Source organism: Archocentrus centrarchus, chromosome 24 (genome assembly GCF_007364275.1).
Source record: "Archocentrus centrarchus isolate MPI-CPG fArcCen1 chromosome 24, fArcCen1, whole genome shotgun sequence".
NCBI classification, from domain to species: domain Eukaryota; kingdom Metazoa; phylum Chordata; class Actinopteri; order Cichliformes; family Cichlidae; genus Archocentrus; species Archocentrus centrarchus.
The window spans coordinates 33021726-33047280 of record NC_044369.1 but is presented as its reverse complement, the minus strand read 5'-3'; the positions used below and the strand labels follow the sequence as shown (position 1 = coordinate 33047280).

The 25555-nt window shown below is 42.7% G+C and overlaps 1 protein-coding gene across 1 annotated transcript in view; it reads right to left on the bottom strand.

Moving 5' to 3' along the window:
• kcnk10a (potassium channel, subfamily K, member 10a) overlaps positions 1-19831 on the bottom strand; it is a 62836-nt gene extending 43005 nt beyond the window's left edge. Inside the window, exons 1-2 of the mRNA XM_030722317.1 lie at positions 19505-19831; positions 14028-14413 (exon numbers count right to left, since the gene is read on the bottom strand). Of these exons, the coding sequence (XP_030578177.1) occupies positions 14028-14413; positions 19505-19559 (441 nt within the window). The 5' untranslated portion in view covers positions 19560-19831. The remainder of the gene's footprint in view (positions 1-14027; positions 14414-19504) is intronic.
• Positions 19832-25555: the final 5724 nt, after the last annotated feature.

Here is a 25555-nt window from a genome sequence, read left to right as displayed (position 1 = left end):
TCAGTCTCTCCACTAGAATTTCAGTGATGTGGAGGATCCCTGCTATGGTACACTGAAACTGGTCTGGTTATTCACACCTTAGACACTTCCAGCTTTCTCAGACTTGGATCAAGCTTTTGAATAAAAGAAAAGGTTGATGAAGTTTTAGTCCAGGAATAGGCTTAATCCATGGAAAACTAAACCCTTCTGCTGACTTTTCCTTCAATTTGCCACTTGTTTATAAATAGGCTGCAGGCTAGGTGGAGAGTGACATGAACTGTTCAACAATAACTAAGTTATTTCAATTTAATTACTTGGCTGTTTTTCTTCAAGCCTTAGTTTGTTCATAAATTCTAAGATGTATTTTATATTTATAGTCTGTAACATAGTGAAATAGACTAAAGCAAATGTCAAATTCATAACTACTATAAATTGAATTTGAATAAACTGTCAACATAATTGCTTCAAGAACTCTTCCTGATTTTTTATTAACAATTTAAGCAGAAGAAAGGTTGAGAACACAAATGCCTAGGCTTTCTTTAAGACTGCTCATTAACAGGTATATAAAGTGAGACCAAGGGGTGTCTGGAAGAACACAACTGAAATATAACCGCTAATTAATGGTGAAAAAAGAAGGAAAAAGAATAACAAAAAAGAGTCAAAAAGCACATGCAGCATTTAGCACTGACATCTTACTGTGAAGAGAAGGTTCCTGGTTCAACCCTGTGTAGAGTTTGCATGTTTTTGCTCTGCTTGTGTGGATTCGCCTCATATACTCTAGTTAGAAATACATGTTAGACCCCGTTAAGTCCTACCATTAATTAATGCTTCGATCTTATCTGATTAGTTTGTCTCTATGAGTGGGATAGGTACCACAGGCCTCCAAAGTGGCTGTAATTAAACCTCTACTTAAAAAGCCATCAGTAACCCAGCTGTCTTAGCTAATTATAGGCCAATCTTCAACCTTCCTTTTCTCTCAAAGATTCTTGAAAGAGTAGTTGTAAAACAGCTAACTGATCATCTGCAGAGGAACGGTTTATTTGAAGAGTTTCAGTCAGGTTTCAGAATTCATCACAGTACAGAAACAGCATTAGTGAAGGTTACAAATGATCTTCTTACAGCCTCTGACAGTGGACTCATCTCTGTTCTTGTCCTGTTGGACCTCAGTGCAGCTTGTGATACTGTTGACCATAACATTTTATTACAGAGATTAGAGCATACTATAGGTATTAAAGGCACTGCACTGCAGTGGTTTGAATCATATTTATCTAATAGACTCCAGTTTGTTTGTGTTAATGGGGAGTCTTCTTCACACACTAAGGTTAATTATGGAGTTCCACAGGGTTCTGTGCTAGGACCAATTTTATTTACATTATACATGCTTCCCTTAGGCAGTAATAGAAGCCATAGCATGTATTTTCATTGTTTATAGATTATCTATCCATAAACTGCAGGAATGTCTTAAAGATATTAAGGCCTGGATGACCTCTAATTTCCTGCTTCTAAATTCAGATCAAACTGAAGTTCTTGTGCTCGGTCCCACAAATCTTAGAAACATGGTGTCAAACCAGATACTTACTCTGGATGGCATTACTTTGGCCTCCAGTAACACTGAGAAATCCTGAAGTCATTTTTGACCAGGATACGTCCTTTAATGTCATTGGTTAGGTGTTTTATTTATTTATTTTTTTATTAGTTTGGTTATTTAAATTAACAATTTAAGTCCCAGTTTGTTTAGTTTGCAAAGCGGTGTCTACCTACATGGTTTATAGCACGGGTGGAGTGCTGCTGACTTCAACTGAGGCTATAGTCGAGTGGTGAATGAATACTTCGAGGACCTCCTTAATCCCATTGACATGTCTTTTGTAGTGGAAGAAGAGACTGAGGATAAAGGCGATGACTCGCCCATTGCTGGGGATGAGGTCACTGAGGTGGTTAAACAACTCCTTGGTGGGTGGATGAGATTTGCCCTGATTTCCCGAAGGCTCTGGATGTTGTAGGGCTGTCTTGGTTGACATGCCTCTGCAACATTGCATGGCGATCTGGGATGGTACCGCTGGATTGGCAGACTGAGGTGGTGATCCCCAGAAGGGAAATCAAAAGGTGTGCTCCAACTATCGGGAGATCACACTCCTCAGCCTCCCTGGGTAAGGTCCATGTCAGAGTGCTGGAAAGGAGGGTCTGCCTGTTAGTCAAACCTCAGATTCAAGAAGGAACAATGAGGTTTTCATCCCGGTTGTGGAACAGTAGACCAGCTTTTTATCCTCTCAAGGATATTTGCGTGTCGGGGTATCCTGTGGGGAATGCTGCGGGAGTATGGGGTGTCTGGCCCGTTGTTGTGGGCCATTGAACAACCGCAGCAAGAACTTGTTCTGTATTTCAGTAGGTTGGACTCATTTGGTGTGGGTGTTGGACTTCTTCAGGGCTGCCTTTGTCACCAATTCTGTTTTTAATTGTTATGGACAGAATTTCAAGGCTCAGCCAAATGGCAGGAGGCTTCTGCCTTGGTGGACTCAGAATCTCATCTCTGCTTTTTGTGAATGATGCAGTCCTTTTGGCTTCATCAGGTGGTGGCCTCCAGCTCACAGTGAAATGGTTCACACCCGCGTGTGAGAATTAGCATCTCTAAGTCTGAGGCCATGGTCCTCAGCTGGATAAAGGTGGAGTGCTCACTCTGGCTCAGGGACGAGTTGCTGCCCCAGGTGGAGGATTTAAGTATCTCAGGGTCTTGTTCACGAGTGACGAGAGAAGGAAGCGGGAGCTTGACAGACGGATTGGGGCTGCATCTGCAGTGATGCAAATTCCTACTATTTTACTGTTTTTACTAACTGAGTACTAATTGTTTTTTGTGGGTTTTCTTGTATTTCATTCAACAGATGCCATTTCAAGATAAATACCAGTAAAAGGTGAAAAGGGGAAGAACACTTTGAGCAAGGCAGCTGTCAGTCAGCTTTTCCTGAAAATGTGTGAACCTTCTCTCATATGTGAAGAGAAAATTGATCTGCATGGTGTTGGATGGTGAGCACAAGTCCCACTAAAGAACTGGGAGTGTTTGTCCTGTTTCTCCTTGCCCAAAGAAGCAGACACTGGCCCTGCAGCTTAGTTGATGCCCTTCTACTGTCCTGTTCTGCTCTCCTCATGTAGCAGCCTGTCTTCTGGTATCTCTACCACACTTTTTAGGCTTTGTTCAGAGGCACAGCAAAACCCAAGCAACTGCATCTATGGATGTCCTGCTCAGTCCTGCTCATCCTGGTTGAGCAGGACTACTTGAGCAACCTGACTGGACCAGTTGTACTGTCTCATGCTACCAGTAGGGAGAACACTGGTCTTTGGCCAATTATTTCATTGTGTTTCACAGCAAACCGGAACTTTAACTGTTGTCAACTGCATCTGGATTAAAAAATAACTTCACTGTCTACAAGTGTCCAAACATCTTCAGGTGTCTACTAACAAGTACAGCTACATTCAGTTCAGAATGGGTACCTGCATGATGTAATTGTAACAGTTAAAAACTTTGGGAAACTTGCAATGATTGTGACTCTAAATTTAGGGTACCCTTGTTTTGATTGCTAGTTCTGTTTTGTTTGTATGGCTCACTAACAGCCATGTGGACCACAACACTTTTTAAAACAAATTGTTAGATATTTTCTTTTATGGTCTATTTGTTAACAATTAAGTGTTGAAGCACAGGAAGTGTTCTAATTGTTTAAGAGCTATCACTGTTAAACAAAACCTCATCATTCTCTAATTTAGGTCATTAATTGCCCTGTAGCTTTACATAAGTGAAAAATCATATGAAGTGGTCTGACAGCAGCAGTACATGTTTTTGTTTTTAATATTTTAAGGACAAATATAGCAAGATGAAATGTAGTAATGTATTACAGCAGTATTATGACAATATTATACAAAGTAAAGCTAATATTTATTAAGTGGAACTCCTTCAATGTTCATAGCCATTATATAAACAATTTTTTGTCTCATTAATCAGTATGTACTTGATAAGATCTGTAATTAACAGTATATTGTAAATACAATGAAATTTTCTGGATATTTTTAAAAAGATAAATTCATTAAATTTTACAGTTGACATAATCAAAAATGAACAGTAAGATGTTCATTATGAACCTATTTACGATTTAGATTTTTGTGATGGATGGTATATCATTTTATAACATTAACCATGAAATAAAAGCACAAGATTTTTCACGCAAAATTATATAACAAAACCCAATGATTAACTTTTTATTTATTTAATATTTTTTTAGAATTTTAAGCCTGAGTAATTGTTTTGTAATTTCACTGTTTTTACATATGTAAACAGCCTTTATTTCTTATAGTAAATCTGTAAAAATACACAAGATTTCATACAAATTTAAAGCTAAAATAACAGTATTTTTATTTACCGTCTGATAAAAATACAGAAATAATCCATTTTTATTTAATGGCAAATTTCTGTTATTTTATGGTCTTTTCTGGCATCCCAGCTGCTGGAATAGTCCCATTTCTTATAGATATTTTTTTACAGTGTATAGCTGCAGTTCCAGCGGTGTAAAAGAGAACAGCAGATTACATTCAAGTATAAAAACATCCATCCATCCATCCATTCTCTTCCACTTATCCGGGGCCGGGTTGCGGGGGCAGGAGCCTAAGCAGAGAAGCCCAGGCTACCCTCTCCCCAGCCACCTCCTCCAGCTCATCCGGAGGGACCCCAAGGCGTTCCCAGGCCAGCCGAGAGATATAATCTCTCCAGCGTGTCCTGGGTCTACCACGTGGCCTCCTCCTGGTGGGACATGCCCGGAACACCTCACCCAAGGGGTGGCCAGGAGGCATCCTAATCAGATGCCCGAGCCACCTCAATTGGCTTCTTTCGATGTGGAGGAGCAGCGGCTCTACTCTGAGCCCCTCCCGGATGGCCGCACTCCTCACCTTATCTCTAAGGGAGAGACCAGCCAGCCTTCGAAGGAAACTAATTTCTGCCGCTTGTATTCGCGATCTTATTCTTTCGGTCACTACCCAAAGCTCGTGACCATAGGTGAGGGTAGGAACGTAGATCGACCGGTAAATTGACAGCTTTGCTTTTACACTAAGCTCCCTCTTCACCACGACAGACCGGTGCAGTGTCCGCATCACTGCAGAAGCAGCTCCGATCCGTCTGTCAATCTCCCGCTCCCTTCTCCCGTCACTCGTGAACAAGACCCCGAGATACTTGAACTCCTCCACTTGGGGCAAGAACTCGTTCCTGAGCCGGAGAGGGCACTCCACCCTTTTCCGACTGAGGACCATGGCCTCAGACTTAGAGGTGCTCATTCTCATGCCGGCCGCTTCACACTCGGCTGCGAACCATTCCACTGCGAGCTGGAGGCCCCCCCCGATGTAGCCAACAGGACCGCATCATCTGCAAAGAGCAGAGATGAGACTCTGAGGCCACCAAGGAAGAAGCCTTCTGCCACCTGGCTACGCCTAGAAATTCTGTACATAAAAGTTATGAACAGAATCGGTGACAAAGGGCAGCCCTGACGGAGTCCAACACCCACAGGAAACGAATCCGACTTATTACCGGCTATACGGACCAAGCTCTCACTGCGGTTGTACAGAGATTGAATGGCCCGCAACAACGGGCCAGACACCCCATACTCCCGCAGGACCTCCCAAAGGATACCCCGAGGGACGCGGTCAAATGCCTTTTCCAAGTCCACAAAGCACATGTAGACTGGTTGGGCAAACTCCCACGCACACTCGAATATCCTTGAGAGGATAAAGAGCTGGTCCAGCATTCCACGACCAGGACAAAAACCGCATTGTTCCTCCACAAGCCGAGGTTCGACTAACGGACGGACCCTCCTTTCCAGCACCCTGGCATAGACCTTACCGGGGAGGCTGAGGAGTGTGATCCCCCTAAAGTTGGAGCACACCCTCCGGTCTCCCTTCTTAAAGATGGGGACCACCACCCCGGTCTGCCAATCCAATGGCATTGCCCCAGATCTCCATGCGATGTTGCAGAGGCGTGTCAACCAAGACAGCCCTACAACATCCAGAGCCTTCAGGAACTCAGGGCGAATCTCGTCCAACCCAGGGGCCCTGCCACCAAGGAGTTGTTTAACTACCTCAGTGATCTCACCCCCAGTGATATTCAAGTCATCTCCCTCGTCCCCAGACTCTGCTTCCACTACAGAAGGTGTGTCAGTGGGATTCAGGAGGTCCTCGAAGTTTTCCTTCCACCATCCGACTATAGCCTCAGTTGAAGTCAGCAGCACCCCACCCGCACTATAAACTGTGTGAGTGGAGCACTGCTTTCCCCTCCTGAGTCACCTGACGGTTTGCCAGAATCGCTTCGGTGCCGTTCGAAAGTCTTTTTCCATAGCCTCACCGAACTCCTCCCACACCCGAGTTTTTGCTTCAGCCTCTGCCTGAGCTGCATTCTGCTCGGCCTGCCGATACCTGTCAGCTGCCCCCAGAGTCCCACAGGCTAACCAAGCCCGATAGGACTCTTTCTTCAGCTTGATGGCTCCCTTCATCTCCAGTGACCACCATCTGGTTTGGGGGTTACCACCACGACAGGCACCAACCACCTTGCAGCCACAGCTCTGAGCAGCAGCCTCAACAATGGAGGTGCGGAACATTGTCCATTCGGACTCAATGTCCTCATCCTCCCTCGGAATGTTGTCAAAGTTCTGCCGGAGGTGGGAGTTGAAGATCTCCTGGACTGGGGCTTCTGCCAGGCGTTCCCAGCACACCCTCACAATACGTTTAGGTGTGCCAGGTCTGTCCAACATCTTCCCCCGCCACCTGATCTAACTCACCACCAGGTGGTGATCAGTTGACAGCTCAGCTCCTCTCTTCACCCGAGTGTCCAGAACATACGGCTGCAGATCTGATGATACGATTACAAAATCGATCATCGACCTGCGACCTAGGGTGTCCTGGTGCGATGTGCACTTATGGACATCCTTATGTTCGAACATGGTGTTCATTATGGACAAACTGTGGTTTGCACAGAAGTCCAACAACAAAACACCATTTGGGTTCAGATCGGGGAGGCCGTTCCTCCCAATCACGCCCCTCCAGGTCTCACTGTCATTGCCCACATAAGCGTTGAAGTCTCCCAGCAAGACTATGGAGTCACCAGATGGAGCACTCTCCAGCACCCCACCCAGCGACTCCAAAAAGGGTGGGTACTCTGAACTGTCATTTGGCGCATAAGTGCAAACAACAGTCAGGACCCGTTCCCCAGCCCGAAGGCGCAGGGAAACTACCCTCTCGTCCACCGGTGAAAACTCCGACGTACAGGCAGCAAGCCGGGGGGGATACAAGAATACCCACCCCAGCTCGCCGCCTCTCACCGAGGGCAACTCCAGACTGGAACAGAGTCCAGCCCTTCTCCAGGAGACTGGTTCCAGAGCCCAGGCCATGTGTTGAGGTGAGCCCAACTATGTCTAGCTGGTATCTCTCAACCTCACGCACTAGCTCAGGCTCCTTCCCCACCAGAGAGGTGACATTCCATGTCCCAATAGCCAGTCTCGATAGCCGGGGATCGGTCCGCCAGGGATCCGCTATGTTACAAACATAGGGGTCTTCTGAACCGCTCTTTGTCTGGACCCTCACCCAGAACCAGTTTGCCATGGGAGACCCTACCAGGGGGACAAGCCCCTGGGCAACATAGCTCCTGGGATCACTGGGACACACAAACCCCTCCACCACGATAAGGTGGCGATTCACGGAGTATAAAAACATTTCTAGATTTACTGCATCATGAAATTAATGTATGTACACACTAGTGATAATGCAGTCCAGTCTGCACTGCTGCAACTTTGCAGCTGCACTTCATTTGTGATATTAGTAGCAAGTTGAGTGCGCGCACGCACACACATATATGGTTCAATACAGGAGCGAGGCCCAGAACGGAATTGGCAGAGATACCTGGGGAACAAAACACCAGCTACTGGTATATAAAGCAGTCACTTGAGACTGTAAGACCAGAATGACCAACTTGTGCACCGCCTAGATTGATTACAAGAAAGCCTATGACTCCATGCTGTACACATGGATCCTGGAATGCCTAGAACTATATAAGATCAACAGGACCCTCAGAGCCTTCATCAAGAACCAAGTGGGAATGTGGAGAACAGTAGAGGCCAACTTCAAGCCCATCACACAAGTCAACATCAAGTGTGGGATTTACCAAGGAGATGCTCTGTCCCCACTGCTGTTCTGCATAGGCCCGAATCCTCTCAGCAAGATCATCAACAAGATTGTCTACGGATACCGAATACAGAATGGAGCAAACATCAGCCACCTCCTGTACATGGATGGCATCAAGCTGTATGCTAAGAGTGAATGAGATATCAATTCACTGATCCACACCACCAGGATCTACAGCAAGACATCAGAATGTCATTCGGACTGGAGAAGTGTAGTTGGATAGTGACAAAGACAGGAAAAGTAGCCAGAACTGAGGGGATTGCACTACCAGAAGGCAACATCACAGACATTGAGGTCAGCTACAAGTACCTTGGAATCCCACAGGCAAATGGAAACCATGAAGAGGCCACTAGGAAAGCTGCAACCTCCAAGTACCTGCAGAGAGTAAGGCAAGTCCTGAAGAGTCAGCTGAATGAATTCAGTTAGAGCTGGTGTTTAAACCGTCATCCTCATCATGAACCAGGACATTTATTGGTCGATTTGAGGATCAAACACCTGTTGTGAATTTTGCCGTTAAGTTCCTCGTTAGAGAACAGGAACTTGTGCAAAAAGTTTTGAAACATTTAACAGCTGGACATGTGCATTCAAAAGCTTAGAGAAGGTCACATTAAGTTCACCTGTAAAGGTTTGAATGCATTTTAGGCTCGTCCTGCAATTTCACCCAAAAGCCAAATATCCCTAACTTTTTGTGAGTATTGTGTATATATATCAAAAAAGTAATCAATTTCCTTTTCGTTAAGCTTAAGGGCTTCGTTTTACTCCTGAGTGAGATGTGAAAATATCATAAGGTTAATTTTGGTTTAAATATTATTTATTTTCTGTCAGAAGTTGCACATGACAAATGTACTGTAGTACATTATACAACTGTATTTTCAATAAACAACATAGGTATGTATAATAAACTTAAATCTTATCGCTGATATGCCAAAAGCTTCAAGTGTTACAAAAGAACACACAAAATGGAAAACTCTCCTCTTTGGCAGTTCCAAATAAACAAAAAATTAGATATTAATACAAAGTAAAATGTCAGAAAAACTGCCTCTAAGCTGTGTGATTTATTTTGTATAGATTCCAACTTTTTCAAATAGTTGGGAAACAACCTCATGAATAAACAAAAGACATTCTGTCCATATCCTCAGTAGAAATTCACAAAACTTTCAAATTTAAAACAAAAAAGAACATAAGCAAAATGGACATATTCACTCATTTGTGGTCCACTTGTGCTCCAAGGCAAAAAACAAAAACAAATAAATCAATCAAAATTTTAAAAAAAGGCACAATAAGTACACTGTTGTCTCAATGAATTGGGCAGTGATGCTCATATATGGATCAGACGTCCAACTTGACCACAAATGCGATCTGGCAGTGAAGTATGACACAACTGTTCACCTGTCTCTCTACACTTTGTGTGTAGCTGGGAAAGTGCCATCTGAGAGAAATGTTTATGGTGCGCGAGTTGGTAATGATGGTCACTTTGAGATTTTGCATCTGTACTTCAATGGCATCATGTGTTTGGGCTGGTATCACTGTTTCTCTTACTTTTTTGTTCTAAGACATGGTATAAAAAAGTGTCTGGGACTGTAAATTCTTGCATTGTGTGTGCTCTAAAGTACAGGACTGCTGCCACAAATAGTTGTATTATCTGCTTTTGTGGGAACATGCTTTTGACATAATTTGCAGTGCACGCTACTCTGCTTTTTTGTCTGCGTTTAAATAGTCAAAAAAATCAATCCACACTACTGAATTCCTCGGACCCTTCTTTCCAATAATGTCCCCATCTTTTGATCCTTTTGTCACGGCGTGGGGTGCTTAGGGGCAGCTGTTGCTCCTGAGGTAGAGTGGGTCATTTACTAATCATTCAATCCCTGGCTCCTTCAACTAATCTTTGGGCAAGATACTGAACCCTGAGTTGTCCTTGATGCATGTATTGGAGTTTGAGCATGTGAACATTAGGTTGTACAGTAAGTGCTTAAGCATAGAAAAAAGCACTTGAATAAATGTGTGTATGAATGGATAAATGAGGCTTCATAAAGCTGTCACCTGAGTTTTTGTTAACATTTGATGTTATCATTTTGTCTTTTATCTCACTCGCACTTCTAACATACTTCAATTCAGTTTTATTTATATAGCACCAAATCACAATAAAAAGTCGCCTCAAGGCACTTTATATTGTAGGTAAAGACACTACAATAATTATGGAGAAAACCCAACAATTAAAACGACCCCCTATGAGCAGCACTTGGTGACAGTGGGAAGGAAAAACTCCCTTTAACAGGAAGAAACCTCCATCAGAACCAGGCTCAGGGAGGGGGGGTCATCTGTAGAGGGGAGAGAGACAGGACAAAAGACACACTGTGGAACAGACCCAGAGATTAATAATAACTAATGATTAAATGCAGTGGGGTATATATATATATATATATATATATATATATATATACAGAGAGTGAAAAACACTGACAGCAGCTCCAATGGCTCCCAGTTAAGTTCAGAATTCATTCGCATTCAAGGCCATCCATAACCTCACCCCTCCTTATCTAGTCAGACTTCTTTACATCACCTCCTCGTCCTGCACCCTCCTCAGTACCATGGGGAACAGCATTTTCTCCCGCTCAGCTGTGGCACTCTCTCCCACCATATTGACTCTCTTTGTGTTTTCAAATCACAACTCAAAGCTTACCTGTTGATTGCATACTGGCTTTAGTTCCTTTGGTCATTTTAGTTTCTGTTTGTGCTTTATGAGATTTGTGTTGTTCTTACCCCAGTAAAGTATCCTTGGGTGTCATGAAAGGCGCTTATAAATGAAATGTATTACTATTATTGTAAGTAAGCCAGCAGTCTGAGTGTGAAGTGCTCTATTGGGGTCATACGATATTATGAGGTCTTTGAGATAAGATGGGGCCTGCTTATTCAAGACCTTGTATGTGAGGAATACTCAGCTCAACAGAGCTCTGACTCTTTGTCAGCCTGGCTGCAGTGCGGAAAAACTCGGGTTATTCTTCTTTTCAATTAATGATGAATCGTTAGATGGCCTAGCTTTACAGAGGGCTTTTTTTTATAGAGCAACAACTATTTTTTCCTGGCTAAATGAAGATCTTCTAAATTAGTGAGACGCCACTTTCTCTCCAGTGCACGGGCTATCTGCTTTAAGCTGCGCATTTGTGAGTTATACAAAAGTACTGAGAGTCACTTAGTTATGGTGTACCGGTGTATATGGTGTCAACCTAACCCGACGTGGTTTTTGATGTGTTCCAAGTTGCAAGTGAGAATTTCTGAGTTTACAGTTGGAATTTTCAACTGGAATGTCCCCTCAAGTCAGACTTCCAACAGCCCCACCAACCCTGATTTCACAATCCAATTAGATGGCAGTGCATGTAAAATGTAGTAAAACTGTAAGATCAAGACAAAGATTGGGAAGGCAGCAGGTCCGGATGGAATCAGCTCCAGACTGCTGAGGGACTGTGCAGACCAGCTCTGTTAGGTGGTCCTGTATAGCTTCAAGCTGAGCCTGAATCTGGAGAAGTTTCCTGAACTGTGGAAGACTTCCTGCATAGTTCCAGCGCCAAAGATTGCACACCCCAGGGAGCCCAACCACTACAGACCTGTGGCCCTGACTCTGATGAAGACCGTGGAGAGGCTCATCCTGCACCACCTTCGCCCTCAGCACTGGACCCCTGCAGTTCACCTACCAGCCTGGCATTGGGGTGGACGACGCCGTCATCTACGTGCGGCACAGATCCCTCTCTTGCCTAGAGCAGGTGGGGAACACTGTGAGGGTCTTGTTCTTTGACTTCTCCAGTGCTTTCATCACCATCCAGCCTGCACTGTTCAGAGGGAAGCTGGAGGGAGCCAGAGTGGACAGGCAGCTACCGGCATGGACCAACAACTACCTCACCAGCAGACCACAGAATGTGAGGTCCCATGACTGTTTGTCTGATGTGGTAGTCTGAAGCACGGGGGCGCTGCAGGGCATGGTCCTCTCACCCTTGCTGTTCAGTCTGTACACTTCAGACTTCAGGTACAAGTGGTCTCTTACAAATACCTGGGTGTTCACCTCAATAACAAGCTGGACTGGAGTACAAACACAGACGTCCTGTATAAGAAGGGCCAGAGTCAACTCCACCTGCTGAGGAGACTGAGGTCCTTTGGTGTCTGCAGGACTCTGTTAAAGACCTTTTATGACTCAGTGGTAGCATCTGCCCTTTTCTATGCAGTGGTCTGCTGGGGGGGTGGATGCACCGAAAGGGACAGGAGCAGGATCGACAAACTGGTGCGGAGGTCTAGCTCTGTGCTGGGATGTCTGTGATGGTGGTGAGTGAGAGGAGGATGTTGGCAAAGCTGACCTACATCATGGACACCCCCCCCCCCCCCCCCCCCATCACCCTCTGCATGAGTCTGTGGGTGAGCTGAGCAGCTCCTTCAGTCAGAGACTGAAACATCCTCGCTGCAGGAAGGAGCGCTTTCACAGCTCATTCATCCCAACAGCAGTTAAGACTGTACAACACATCATGATGTCATCAGTCACCTGACACTTTACCTCCTCTGCCATCACTTTATGCACATAGTGTACCTTTACATATAGTACATATAGATTTTATTTATTTACACTCCCACCAATAATGGATACTGTGTGTGCTGTGCACAAATTACCAGCTGCAAATGTATATAGTGTTTTGATGTATATGTGTATTGATATATATTTTATGTATACAGTGTTGTCTATTTTTATTCTATTTTATTTTATTTCATCCTTCTTCTCTGTACTTGAGCTGCTGTAACATGCAAATTTCCCCATCAGTGTTCTTGCAGCAGTGTTTTTAAAGTACAAAAAGAAAAGCACTGTTTTATTGCTAGTGATGCATGAATGGTTCTACTTTGCTAAGGAGCAAAACAATGCCTGTTTTCCTTGCTTTTCAACTTTACTACTAGAACATGATAAAGTCAGGAGGCAAATGGAACGCAGCATCCAACCACACGATTGGTCCATCACTGCACTATTATCGTTGTTGTTGTCCTTCCTATTGTCACTGTCATTTTGACTGTTGGGTTTTCTCTGTATTATTGTAGGGTCATTAGCTTACAGTATAAAATGCCTTGAAGTGTTTGTGACTGTTTGTTGTGATTTGGTGCTATATAAATAAAATTGAATTGAATTGAATTATGGGCCTTTTGTGTTGTCTGTCAAAACATGCACGGAATGAGCTTACTGACTTTGGATTGAAAATGCCTCCTGGTCCTTTTTCTTCTATTGAGAAAAAATGTATTTTGCAATGATTAATTTTAGCATTTTGTGACCCAGCCCTAATTAGATATTAAACCTAAAGGATAACACTTTACACAAATATTGTAGTTCTATATAAACATAGGGGTCTGTGCTTTTCAGAGTCAATAGTAGGAAGAGTTACTAAGAAATACTTCAACTTCACCACTTTCTATTTTTTCAGTTATTGTGTTTTTTATGGCTATTATTTAATTATTATTTATCTTGTTTACTATTACTCACCATTCCTTTCTGAGTAACAACCAAACCCACCAACACACTCAACAAATTAATTTAATTAACTATCATCAGCAGGCTTTCCTTCCACACACATACATATCCAGTCATATCTTTCAGAAAAGCACTTCATCAAGGAATTTCAAGGATGTTTGGAAGCATTAAGCCATCTCACATTTGCACCAGACTATTCAGTGTGGTTTGTATCCACTCCAGCGTGCCTGGCAGAGTGTGGAGTATGTGCTTGAATGGCATCAGATCGATGTGAAGCTTAGGTTTCAGTTGACCTGAGTCCCCACTGGGGACCCAGTGGAAAGCAAAGGCTGATGTATCAACCAACGGCTACTCCTACCTTGATGATAGCCTCCAAGTCTTCTGAGGACACACAGGGATGTTTCAGCAGGAAAGCAGCCTTCTCTGCTGTGATGGTGATCTTCTGGTTATTTTCAAAGGGTTGCTCCAGTGCTCGAAATACCAAACCCCCTGCTACCAGGTAGGCCACCACCACCACGAACACAGCTAGCACCGTCTTCAGCTTCATCATGGTGAAGGGAGCTGAACCATCAGCCACTGCCTCCATGCTGGTCACCACGCTGGGGGGACGGGAGGAGACGGACAGCCTAGGCAGAACGCAGCCCATCGGGTTCTGCATAGTGGCCACACTGGCGTGCACCAGGCTGGACTGAAGCATGCCTGGCTGCACCTTCTTTGGTGGAACCAGGTTGGTCTGGACTGCCACTGAAACAAAGGGGAAATGAAAAACAGTATGATGCAATATCTGAATGAGCGTAGCAATGCTTCCCATTGACAAGTGCTCTGATACACAACAGGTGAACAGCAGGAATAAAGCAAGAGAGAAACAGGAAGGGCAGTTTGTTTGATTTTTTAAAAAGTATTCTCATAATTTTAGACATGAAGAGCTGGAGGGAGAAGGCAGGACTCAAGAAAGCAAGTCCTCCAGGTATTCAGTGGCGGCAGTAATAGTGGTGCAATGGGAGTTTATTGAAGTACAATTTGTAATGTACTTGTACTAGAATATTTCTTATACTGCTTTTTGCTTCTATATGACTACATTTATCTGGAACCCTTAGAGACTATATGCATATAAAGTGCTTACAAAAATGCTTTCTTATACAGTTATTTGGCATTTTACCAACAAAAGATTAATCTGATGATGACGGATTTCATTTAGCACTTTTTAAAAATCAGTTATTCTTATTTAATAGTCTAAATGTCATGATTATCAATTCTCAAATATGACAATTTGATGTCTTATTTAAATATTATTTTGAATGTTTGGACTAGGGCAGCACTGCTGTCGAGGTGTCTGGGTTTGATTCCACCTTGGCCTGGGCCTTTCATTGTGGAGTTTGCATGTTCTCTCCATGTTTGCGTGGGGGTTCTCCGGTTTCCTCCCACAGTCCAAACACATGTACTTTGTGGGGTTAGGTTACTCTAAATTGCCTGTAGGTGTGAATGGTTTTCTGTCTCTCTGTGTTAGCCCTGCAACAGGCTGACGACCTGTACAGGTGTACCCTGCCTCTCACCCTATGACAGCTGGGATAGGCTCCAGCACCCCCGTAACCATGAAAAGGATAAGCGGAAGAGAATGGATGGATGGATGGATGGATGGATGCTTGGACTAAGCACTAAGGTGGTAAAGTTACTTTATAGTAAGAGTTCTCTCTTACTATACTGGCAGCCAACAGTGCTCCCCCCTCAGCCTCCTGGCATTAGAATCGTTAGTTGGCACAAATCCTGTGGAAGTACAAGTTCTACAACACATAATTACAGGTCTCAGCAGATCTTTATGGGGCGCATATGAGCCTCAGTTCCTTTATTCATCATATCAATTTCAAAGCAAATGGCTGAGAAAGACCAGGAATCATAATAAATATAAACCGCTGAGAATACTGTCACTGTCTGTGATTGACATTATTATGGCAAGAACTATAGCTGGACATTCCTTTATGACCATAGGGGTTTGAGACAAATATTCTCCTCAACTCAATAATGAGTTATCAGTGTCAATGTTGATGCCAATCAGTGTTGGCTTTTATATGTTATATGCCATGGAACCAATACTGAAAGCTGACTTACTGGAGTGACTAATCAGACGAGCTATTACAAACACATCCAGCCAATTTATCCACCCAAAAAGCCTGTTTTGGCTGTTTGTAAGTGAAACACTTTTTTGATGCTATTCTTGCTGGGTGGCCATAAAATATTACCTTAAACATGCTCAGGTACCAGACCCCTTTCTTTCTTTAAGCTAATTATTTATTATATTCTATTTTCTTAAATTATTCTATTTATTTGTAAATGTAGTTTCTTTGTTGCAGCTTGCACTGGAGGGACCTCAGAATCCAATTTTCTTTCCTGTCATGTTTACATGAGAAGAATGACAATAAAGATTTTTGAAATTTTTGAATGTTTTATCACAAAAGAATACTGAAAAAAATGTTTTCAGGTTAAAAAACCATGAAGGTTCCTGACATATGAAGGTGATGTATGTGATCTTTGTGGACTTCCAATGACCAAGCACTGATTTTGTGTTACTGTTTCTTTCATATCTTTTGCCAGGTGTTCAAAATTTGAACCATACTGTTGACTGTAACTGACATGTTTATTAGTGCACGCAGCAACATAAAATACATCCTTCCAACCGCATAAGGAAACGAGTGCTGATATTTTACTCAGCCTAAAAAAAACTTTGCTTCTGGTGACCCTGCTGGCTGAGTTTCAGACCCCACGATCATAATTCTTTATTGGCAAAACTAAGTAACCTCCACAATGACGTAAAGACCCAGATTTTACAGGTTGCAGCCACAAATGCTTATTAATGTAAAAAATAAATACATAAATTCCTGCCTGTATGAATGCTCCCTAATCACAAAGTATTCTTACCTCCATTGTCATGCCAGTACGCATGACCAAACAAAACTTTATTTAAACACATCCACTCTCCTTATTTGTAATTGTAACAGATAATAAAAAAAGAAACTGTGCAGCATTAGAGCCGGTCCTTTGAACCTCATCATTGTGGCTACAAACTGCAGCAATACTGACAGAACGTTCCAGCCATGTTTACATAAAAGGCAAAAAAAAAAATCTGAACTGAAACAATGTTTGTTTTTTTTTGTTGCATTTTTGGCCACAGCAGTGGAGAGAGACAGGAAATGGGAGGAAGATACAGGGAAAGACACGCGGGCAAATTGGCGACGGACCGGGAGTCGAACCCGTGCCACTATGCAGCATATGAAGGTGGTCACCGGCTTCACCACTAAGCCACCCAGGCGCCCTTGGAACATCTTTTAATACTTCTGTTATCAAACTGTGCCCTGGCCTGAAAATCCATAAGACCACAGCAACTGACAGCAAATGGGTTATTATTGGGAAAATTGACTGAAATTGTAATTTTGTCAAACTACTGAAAGTGGCACTGGTATAGCTGCATATTATAGTGCACCACTGAGAAACAAAGACAAGAAAGCATGAATTGTATCAAGGTTGCCAAATGCCAAACTGTGAGAGATTGTCAGAGGATGCAGCTTAGCTATCAGTGTGAGAGACCTATATGATATCCTTCCTAAGTGAATACACCTATGGCATAGTTTTTAGTAGCTGCATCTATGGTGTCAGTTTGAGCGTCCTAGGTCACATGGTTCTCTAGTTATAGTGAAAGTTGGAGGCCTGTGGTCTGGTGGGGTAAAGACAATATGCCATCAGCCTTTTTAGGCTGACGGGTAAAAAAGCCTCTAAAAGCCATTCTATTTTGAGTGCCTGGGTAGCTTAGTGGTGGAGCAGGTGACCACATATATATGCCACTTTGCAGTGCGGGTGGCGCGGGTTAGAGTCCCAGCCTGTCACCCATTTGCCTGTGTGTCTTCCCTGTATCCTTCCCCTGTTTCCTGTCTGTCTACACTGCAAATGAAAGTGGCCAAAAAAAGCCATTGTATTTTACCTCTCCCTTTCTTTGCCTGTTTACAGAGAAGAGCATGTGTGCATCTTTCAACAGGAGGAATGATGAGCCTTCAGGCAGGCTACAGAAACAAGCCTGATGTTGTGTACCAGCAGCTATTACATCCAGCTAGACAATATTATAGTGGAGTGCTCCACCTGCCTCCTTCCCTTCTGCTCCAAAACACTGGACACAGCACAGCAGGAAAACCCTGAACACTCATCCATCCTTCCAAATAATGTTTCTCCTGGTGAACTGTCTAATATCATTTACATATTTGCTTCTATTGCTTTTTCCACTTCTTTAAGAAAATAACTTCCCTCTTCCTGATCCACCAGTCCATGAAAGTGCTATACTAAATCTGCAGTGGAGTAACCCTTTATTACACTGACTCATCATTTCATCCTTACATCCTTGTGCATATCCAGAGAAATTGGAGCAATACTAAAGTCTATAAATTTTAGATTAACAAAATAAATAACCCAAAGACGCTGACCCAGCGATGATGGGGTGCAGCACTAGAATGTTCCTTCTTGACCTTGGAAAGAGTATTTGGACAGAAGATCTTTATTCCAGGTTTGACAGAGTGTTCAACTCTTATCTTTCTTATCAGAGTAGAGGCTTGGTGGACCTGCTGGATAAACTGTTTATAGAAAACTCTGACAGGTGTGTAGAAATAAAAGCAGTTTAAGAGGGCTGTGAGATGCAGAGTTAACCATTTAAGCCTTTTCTCCTTTATTGTTCTAGTTCCTCGCTGACTCATAAGCAGTTTCTTAATATGCTTTATACAAGCATGCTATGAATGCATAACATATAATTACTGAGCCACCAGCAGGACGTTGCTTATTTGAGAATATGCTGGACTGCTAACTCACTGGTGCGCCTCACTAAGAGTGTAAATGTAAAAAACAGACAACATATTGTAAATGTCACACCTCCTTGTGCTGTGCTGCCACTGAGAAAAACAGACTTTGGTTGAAGCTCCCAGTGTGACGACGAGCCCAGCAGAGCAGAACAGGTGGATGTTGCATTTCTTCTGTTCACTAAACAGTGTTATGTAACAGCAGCACGGGGAATCATGACAGATGCACCACATTTCAGACAGTAAGCACACTTGTAGAAACCGATAGAGATGGCTGCTTTGATTTATGTAATGAATCAGCTGCAGTGAACATAGAAAGATCGGTTTATTTTACACTGCTCACGTGCAGAAATTCCCTTGAAAACAGAACAGGGTGGCAGAGAGGGTCATATAGAAAACATTCATATAGAAAACATCCATCAACATATTGTAAAGGGCCGACAAACGCGCGTGTTGACGATGTGGGAGAACGTGACAGTCATTACTGATTTGGGGGGTATTTCCACGGGGGTGGATGAGGTAATGTTACGGCAGACCTCACTGCATCACACCGAAGCTTATGTCAACTAATCGCGTCTGGTTAGATTTCCCCGCGCAGCCCCGCTGTGGGCATAATGACTCTTTTCTGCCTTTAAATCGTTTCTCAGGTACCGACGCATGTCGCCTTCATGGAGCACCGAAGGTGCGGATGCGGCTGCAGGATTCACTCATAGTAAACTTCAGCATACAGCATTAGCTTTTACTGCATTTCTCTAGAAGCTCAATTTTGGATCAGCATAAATGTTTTGTGGCCAAGTCAGTGGGAGTTACTGGATGAACCATTTAGTCAAGGCTAGAAAGCGCAGTTTAAATGATTACAGTATTTCATTTCAAAACATGCAGTAATTACATGATGTGAGCGCCAACTTTCACCGAACCCACACCAGAATCTACTGGGAACGTGAAGCATGATTAAAACCACCGCATTCACCAAAACTACAGACTGGAAACTGACTGACGGTCTAACCTGGTGGAGGGTTCATGTTCCCCGGTTTTCTTGGATTCTCAGTCGGAAATTTCATCTTTAGTCTTCTGGCACTTGTGTGGTTGGGGAAATAAATATCTAAGCGTTCAGGGTCTTTCCGATGATTCCGTCGCTTTTAACCGAGAGAGGATGGAGAACGGCAGGGAGTAAAAACACATTATCCGCAGCGCGTGGTTCTGCTTTAGTCACTTGCTGTTTGGACGAAGCTCCTCTTCTCACCAACGGCGGCGGTCTTTAGAAGCGCACACCCACTGCTCGCCGCATCACCGTCTGCAATGTGTAGCAGTAAACAGCATGGGCGCGGGCAGCGGGAGGCGAAGCTCCACTGAAGAATCCAACCTTTACATGATTTCTGGATTTCTGTTATGCAGTTGCCTCACGACGCATCTGAAGAGCTCTGCAGTGCTAGTTGTCAGATCCACCACTCCCAGATGCTGCTGCTGCTGGTGCGCTTTGGCTCGATCCTCACGCTGTGGCGCACCGTCGCGCCTTTACGGAGAGAGAAGTCTGTCTGAATAAGAGGCGTGAGCAAAAGAAGAGAGAAAATTAAAAGAATAGCGTGTTTCGGTGTTTAGTTCACAACAATATCTGGTAGCTGTGGAGGAGAAAATGTAAACATTACTTAAGAAGTCTGTTCTTTGTTGGTATATTTTCCCTTCATTACTACATGGATTGTGGCTAGGGTTGTAGGCGTGTTATAATTTACAAATGTGAGTCTGCTAGGGTTCAAGTGCCATAAATGTAGCTGTATGCATGCAATTTTTTAATGACCACACTAACTAGTCTGCAGGGACATTACAATGAACCAACTATGCACGTACCTTTTAGTGAACTTCAGTTAGCCTTCAAAAAAGTATAACAGTTATCATTTCCACATCCCTGAGTCTTCGAGGGTCCATTCATTGGCAGTACAGACGTAACTTGTGGCTTTGAAAAGTCAAGCCAACGCCAAAGTGCCTAACCTGCATTCTTTTTAATGACCACCAGGGAGCGATCCTTGTGGGAAGCCTGGGCTCTCGCCCCAGACCTCAGCAAACACTTTCTTGATGTGTTTATGGACTGGTAAATGGTTAATAATTGGTTCTTTTATAGTGCTGTGCTGCTCAACATGAGCAATCAAAGCACTTTATACAGCATATGTCTCATTCACCCATTCAAACACATTCATACAAGCACTTTTTATGTGCTTTCTATCATTCACACACACATTCACACACTCATGAATTTACCCAGAGCAACTTGGGGTTCAGTATTTTGCCCAAGGATCTTTCAGCCATTAATTGTGGGTCATATTTGATGGAAAATTAAATAAATTTTGTAAATTATGGTTAATCTAAGAGTCAGAAATGAGGATTATTCAGGATATTGTGCTGAGGTTTCCCATCAGATCCATCCCAGCTTGTCCCATCCATTTTCAAAACACAAACATGACAATGAAGCAAATGCACAGCTCGTGGCTTCATGATGGGGTCTCACTAACCAGTGATTACATATAGGTTCTCTCCTGTTGTGTGGTGTTCCATCAGGGCAAGAAAGGCAAGCGGTGCTTGTCCAGTGAAATCTAAAAGTAGACATCAATTAAAATTGACCAAAGTGGGGCCTTGGGGGGCAGGCGTATCACACAGTGCTTGGTGGGTGGAGCTGCTGAGGTGGCCCCACGTGTCTGTTCACTGCTGCCTGCTCCTCAATTTTATTTACATCTTAGACATCGAGGGCCTCGAGGCACTGCTGGCTCTGTACTGGTGCCTGCTCACCCACATTTAGTGCTCTGCTGGATGTTGGGTGGTTCTAAGGTGCCTGGGGCCTCGGCTCGTGCTGCTCATTGCCTCTGGCTTTCTAGGTTCTTGCCATTTGACCATTTGACGTCTGGGGTTTCCCTCCTTCCTCCTCTGGGGTGTGCACGTGGTTGCCATCAGGATGTGTGGCCTCAGGTCTTCTGGGCTCCTGGTGGGCCGTGGACGTGGATTGCCCAGGTCCCCTGGGTCCTTCCCTGCTTGCCTTGGGATCCTGAGGGCCGTGGTTGTGGCTTCTTCCCCTCATTACTGAGTAAGTTCCATGACAGAGGCACACACACACACACACACACACACACACACACACACACACACACACACACACACACACACACACACACACACACTACAACAAACAAAGCTAGATTTTGTGTATGTGTATATGCATGTGTATAGACGTGAAGATGTGTAAGTTTGTGTATTTACGTTTCTGTATATATTTTTCTGTTTTCTCTCCTTTTTAAAAACTTTTATTTATTTATTTATTTTTTTCTTTCGTTCTCTCTTTTTCTTTATCCCTCTTCTTACCCCTTCCTTCTTGCCTGTCAGGCCTGGCATGAATAAATAAAATAAAAATGAAAATACAAACATTAACAAGAGTAGCCTATAGAACACTTATAGAGCTGCTCTTGTAAAAGCAACTATGTTTGGTACACCAGTGCATTCAGATGATCATTCTGATTGTGAAAACTGCCAGCAAAGCAATTGCTCTCAAATAGTATTCATCTGTTTGCTTCACAATGGCAATAATTTAAAGAGTTTAAATTACTGCCATCTTGTGGATGCTGTTGGCTACTGCCTCTTGAAGCAGGCTTGACTCTGCATCACTATGATTTCATTGCAATCCATACTGTGTCTCATTCCTATGAGTCTGTCCATGTCCTTTTAACAGAGGTGGAGCTCTGTTAAAAGGACAGCGATTTTTTGTTTGTCTGCACATCAGTACATAAACCTGTGGTCTTTGACAGGAAACTAGTGGGAGACCAGTGTGCTAGACCAGCTGCTGCAGGCTCTGCTTTCACTGCTCTGAGATCAGACATGATTTGTATTGTGTTGTGTTGTATGGAAATAGAGGTAGCATAACTGTAATTTCCCCATTGTGGGATCAATAAAGTATCACCATCATCATCATCATCATCATCATCATTAGCAAGTAAATGAGTTTCTGACATTTATCATCATAAAGGTGAGTTTCCTTTTGCTAACCACCTTGACCAACATGTGCAATGTAGAGGAGTTAGTGTAGTGTGAAAAGGTTTTAGTAACTCTTCAGCATGTTAGCAAGGAAAGTCTTGATGATGAAGGGAAATCCTGCTGTGTGTGTAATAACAGCCAGGTAGAACAGGTGCGGACTCAGCCGACATTTTCACACCTCTGAGAAATCACATGGTTGACAGAATTTACTAAGGATAATCAACTGTTTTGCTAATGCACTTCAATTTTTTATTATTTTTAATCACCTTGTAGATTTTGACAGTTAGTCACACAGTGCTCAAGCCCTTTAATTCAGCTGTTTATTATTTTATAAAAATATTTAATATACTGGGTGATATGGTACTATGAGGTCTTTGAGATAAGATGGTGCCTGATTATTCAAGACCTTGTATGTGAGGAGAAGGATTTTAAATTCTATTCTAGATTTAACAGGGAGCCAATGAAGAGAAGCCAATATGGGAGAAATCTGCTCTCTCTTTCTAGTCCCTGTCAGTACTCTAGCTGCAGCATTTTGGATCAGCTGAAGGCTTTTCAGAAAGCTTTTAGGACAGCCTGATAATAATGAATTACAATAATCCAGCCTAGAAGTAATAAATGCATGAATTAGCTTTTCAGCATCACTCTGAGAAAGGATGTTTCTAATTTTAGAAATATTGCACAAATGCAAAAAAGCGGTCCTACATATTTGTTTAATATGTGCATTGAAGGACATATCCTGGTCAAAAATGACTCCAAGATTTCTCACAGTGTTACTGGAGGCCAAAGTAATGCCATCCAGAGTAAGTATCTGGTTAGACACCATGTTTCTAAGATTTGTGGGGCCGAGAAAAAGAATTTCAGTTTTATCTGAATTTAGAAGCAGGAAATTAGAGGTCATCCAGGCCTTAATGTCTTTAAGACATTCCTGCAGTTTAACTCATTGATGTGTGTCATCTGGCTTCATTGATAGGTAAAGCTGAGTATCATCTGCATAACAATGAAGATTGATGCAGTGCTTTCTAATAATACTGCCTAAGGGAAGCATGTATAATGTAAATAAAATTGGTCCTAGCACAGAACCCTGTGGAACTCCATAATTAACCTTAGTGTGTGAAGAAGACTCCTCATTTACATGAACACATTGGAGTCTATTAGATAAATATGATTCAAACCACTGCAGTGCAGTACCTTTAATACCTATAGCAAGCTCTAATCTCTGTAATAAAATGTTATGGTCAACAGTATCAAAAGCTGCACTGAGGTCCAACAGGACAAGAACAGAGATGAGTCCACTGTCAGAGGCTCTAAGAAGATCATTTGTAACCTTCACTAATGCTGTTTCTGTACTGTGATGAATTCTGAAACCTGACTGAAACTCTTCAAATAAACCATTCCTCTGCAGATGATCAGTTAGCTGTTTTACAACTACTCTTTCAAGAGTCTTTGAGAGAAAAGGAAGGTTGGAGATTGGCCTATAATTAGCTAAGACAGCTGGGTCAGTGATGGCTTTTTAAGTAGAGGTTTAATTACAGCCACCTTGAAGGTCTGTGGTACATAGCCAACTAATAAAGACTGATTGATCATTTTTAAGATTGAAGCATCAATAATTGGAAAGACTTCTTTGAACAGTCTAGTAGGAATGGTATCTAACAAACATGTTGCTAGTTTGGAGGAAGTAACTATTGAAGTTAACTCTGAAAGATCAACTGGAGCAAAAGAGTCTAAACAAATACCAGCAGTGCTGAAAGCAGCCGAACATGAAGAATAATCTTTGAGATGGTTATGAATAATTTTTTCTCTAATGTCGAAAATTTTATTTGTAAAGAAATCCATGAAGTCACTACTAGTTAACGTGAAAGGAATACTCGGCTCTACAGAGCTCTGACTCTTTGTCAGCCTGGCTACAGTGCTGAAAACAAACCTGGGGTTGTTCTTATTTTCTTCAATTAATGATGAATAGTAAGATGTCCTAGCTTTACGGAGGGCTTTTTTATAGAGCAACAAACTCTTTTTCCAGGCTAAATGAGCATCTTCTAATTTAGTGAGACGCCATTCCCTCTCCAGCTTTCGGGTTATCTGCTTTAAGCTGTGCGTTTGTGAATTATACCACGGAGTCAGGCACTTCTGATTTGAAGCTTTCCTTTTCAGAGGAGCCACAGTATCCAAAGTTATACGCAGTGAGGATGTAAAACTATTGACGAGATAATCGACCTCACTGGGAGCAGAGTTTAGGTAGCTGCTCTGCACTGTGTTGGCACATGGCACTGAAGAGCATAACAATGAAGGAATTAGATCCTTAAACTTAGTTACAGCACTTTCACAACGACTTCTACTGTAATAAAACGTATTCCCCACTGCTGTGTAATCCATTAAAGTAAATGTAAATGTTACTAAGAAATGATCAGACAGGAGGGGGCTTTCAGGGAATACTGTTAAGGCTTCAGTTTCTATGCCATATGTTAGGACAAGATCCAGAGTATGATTAAAGTGGTGGGTGGGCTCCTTTACATTTTGAGAGAAGCCAATTGAATCTAACAATAGATTAAATGCAGTGTTGAGGCTGTCATTCTCAGCATCTACATGGATGTTGAAATCACCCACTATAATTATTTTATCTGAACTGAGCACTAAATCAGATAAAAAGTCTGAGAAATCAGACAGAAACTCTGAGTAAGGACCAGGTGGACGATAGATAATAACAAATAAAACAGGTTTTTGATTTTCCCAATTAGGATGGACAAGACTAAGAGTCAGGCTTTCAAAAGAATGAGAACTTTGTCTGGGTCTTTGATTAATTAATAAGCTGGAATTGAAGATTGCAGCTAATCCTCCTCCTCGACCTGTGCTTCGAGCATTCTGACAGTTACTGTGACTCGGGGGTGTTGATTCATTTAAACTAACATATTCATCCTGCTGTAACCAGGTTTCTGTAAGGCAGAATAAATCAATACGTTGATCAATTATTAAATCATTTACTAATAGGGACTTGGAAGACAGAGACCTAATGTTTAACAATCCACATTTAATTGTTTTATTTTTTGGTGCA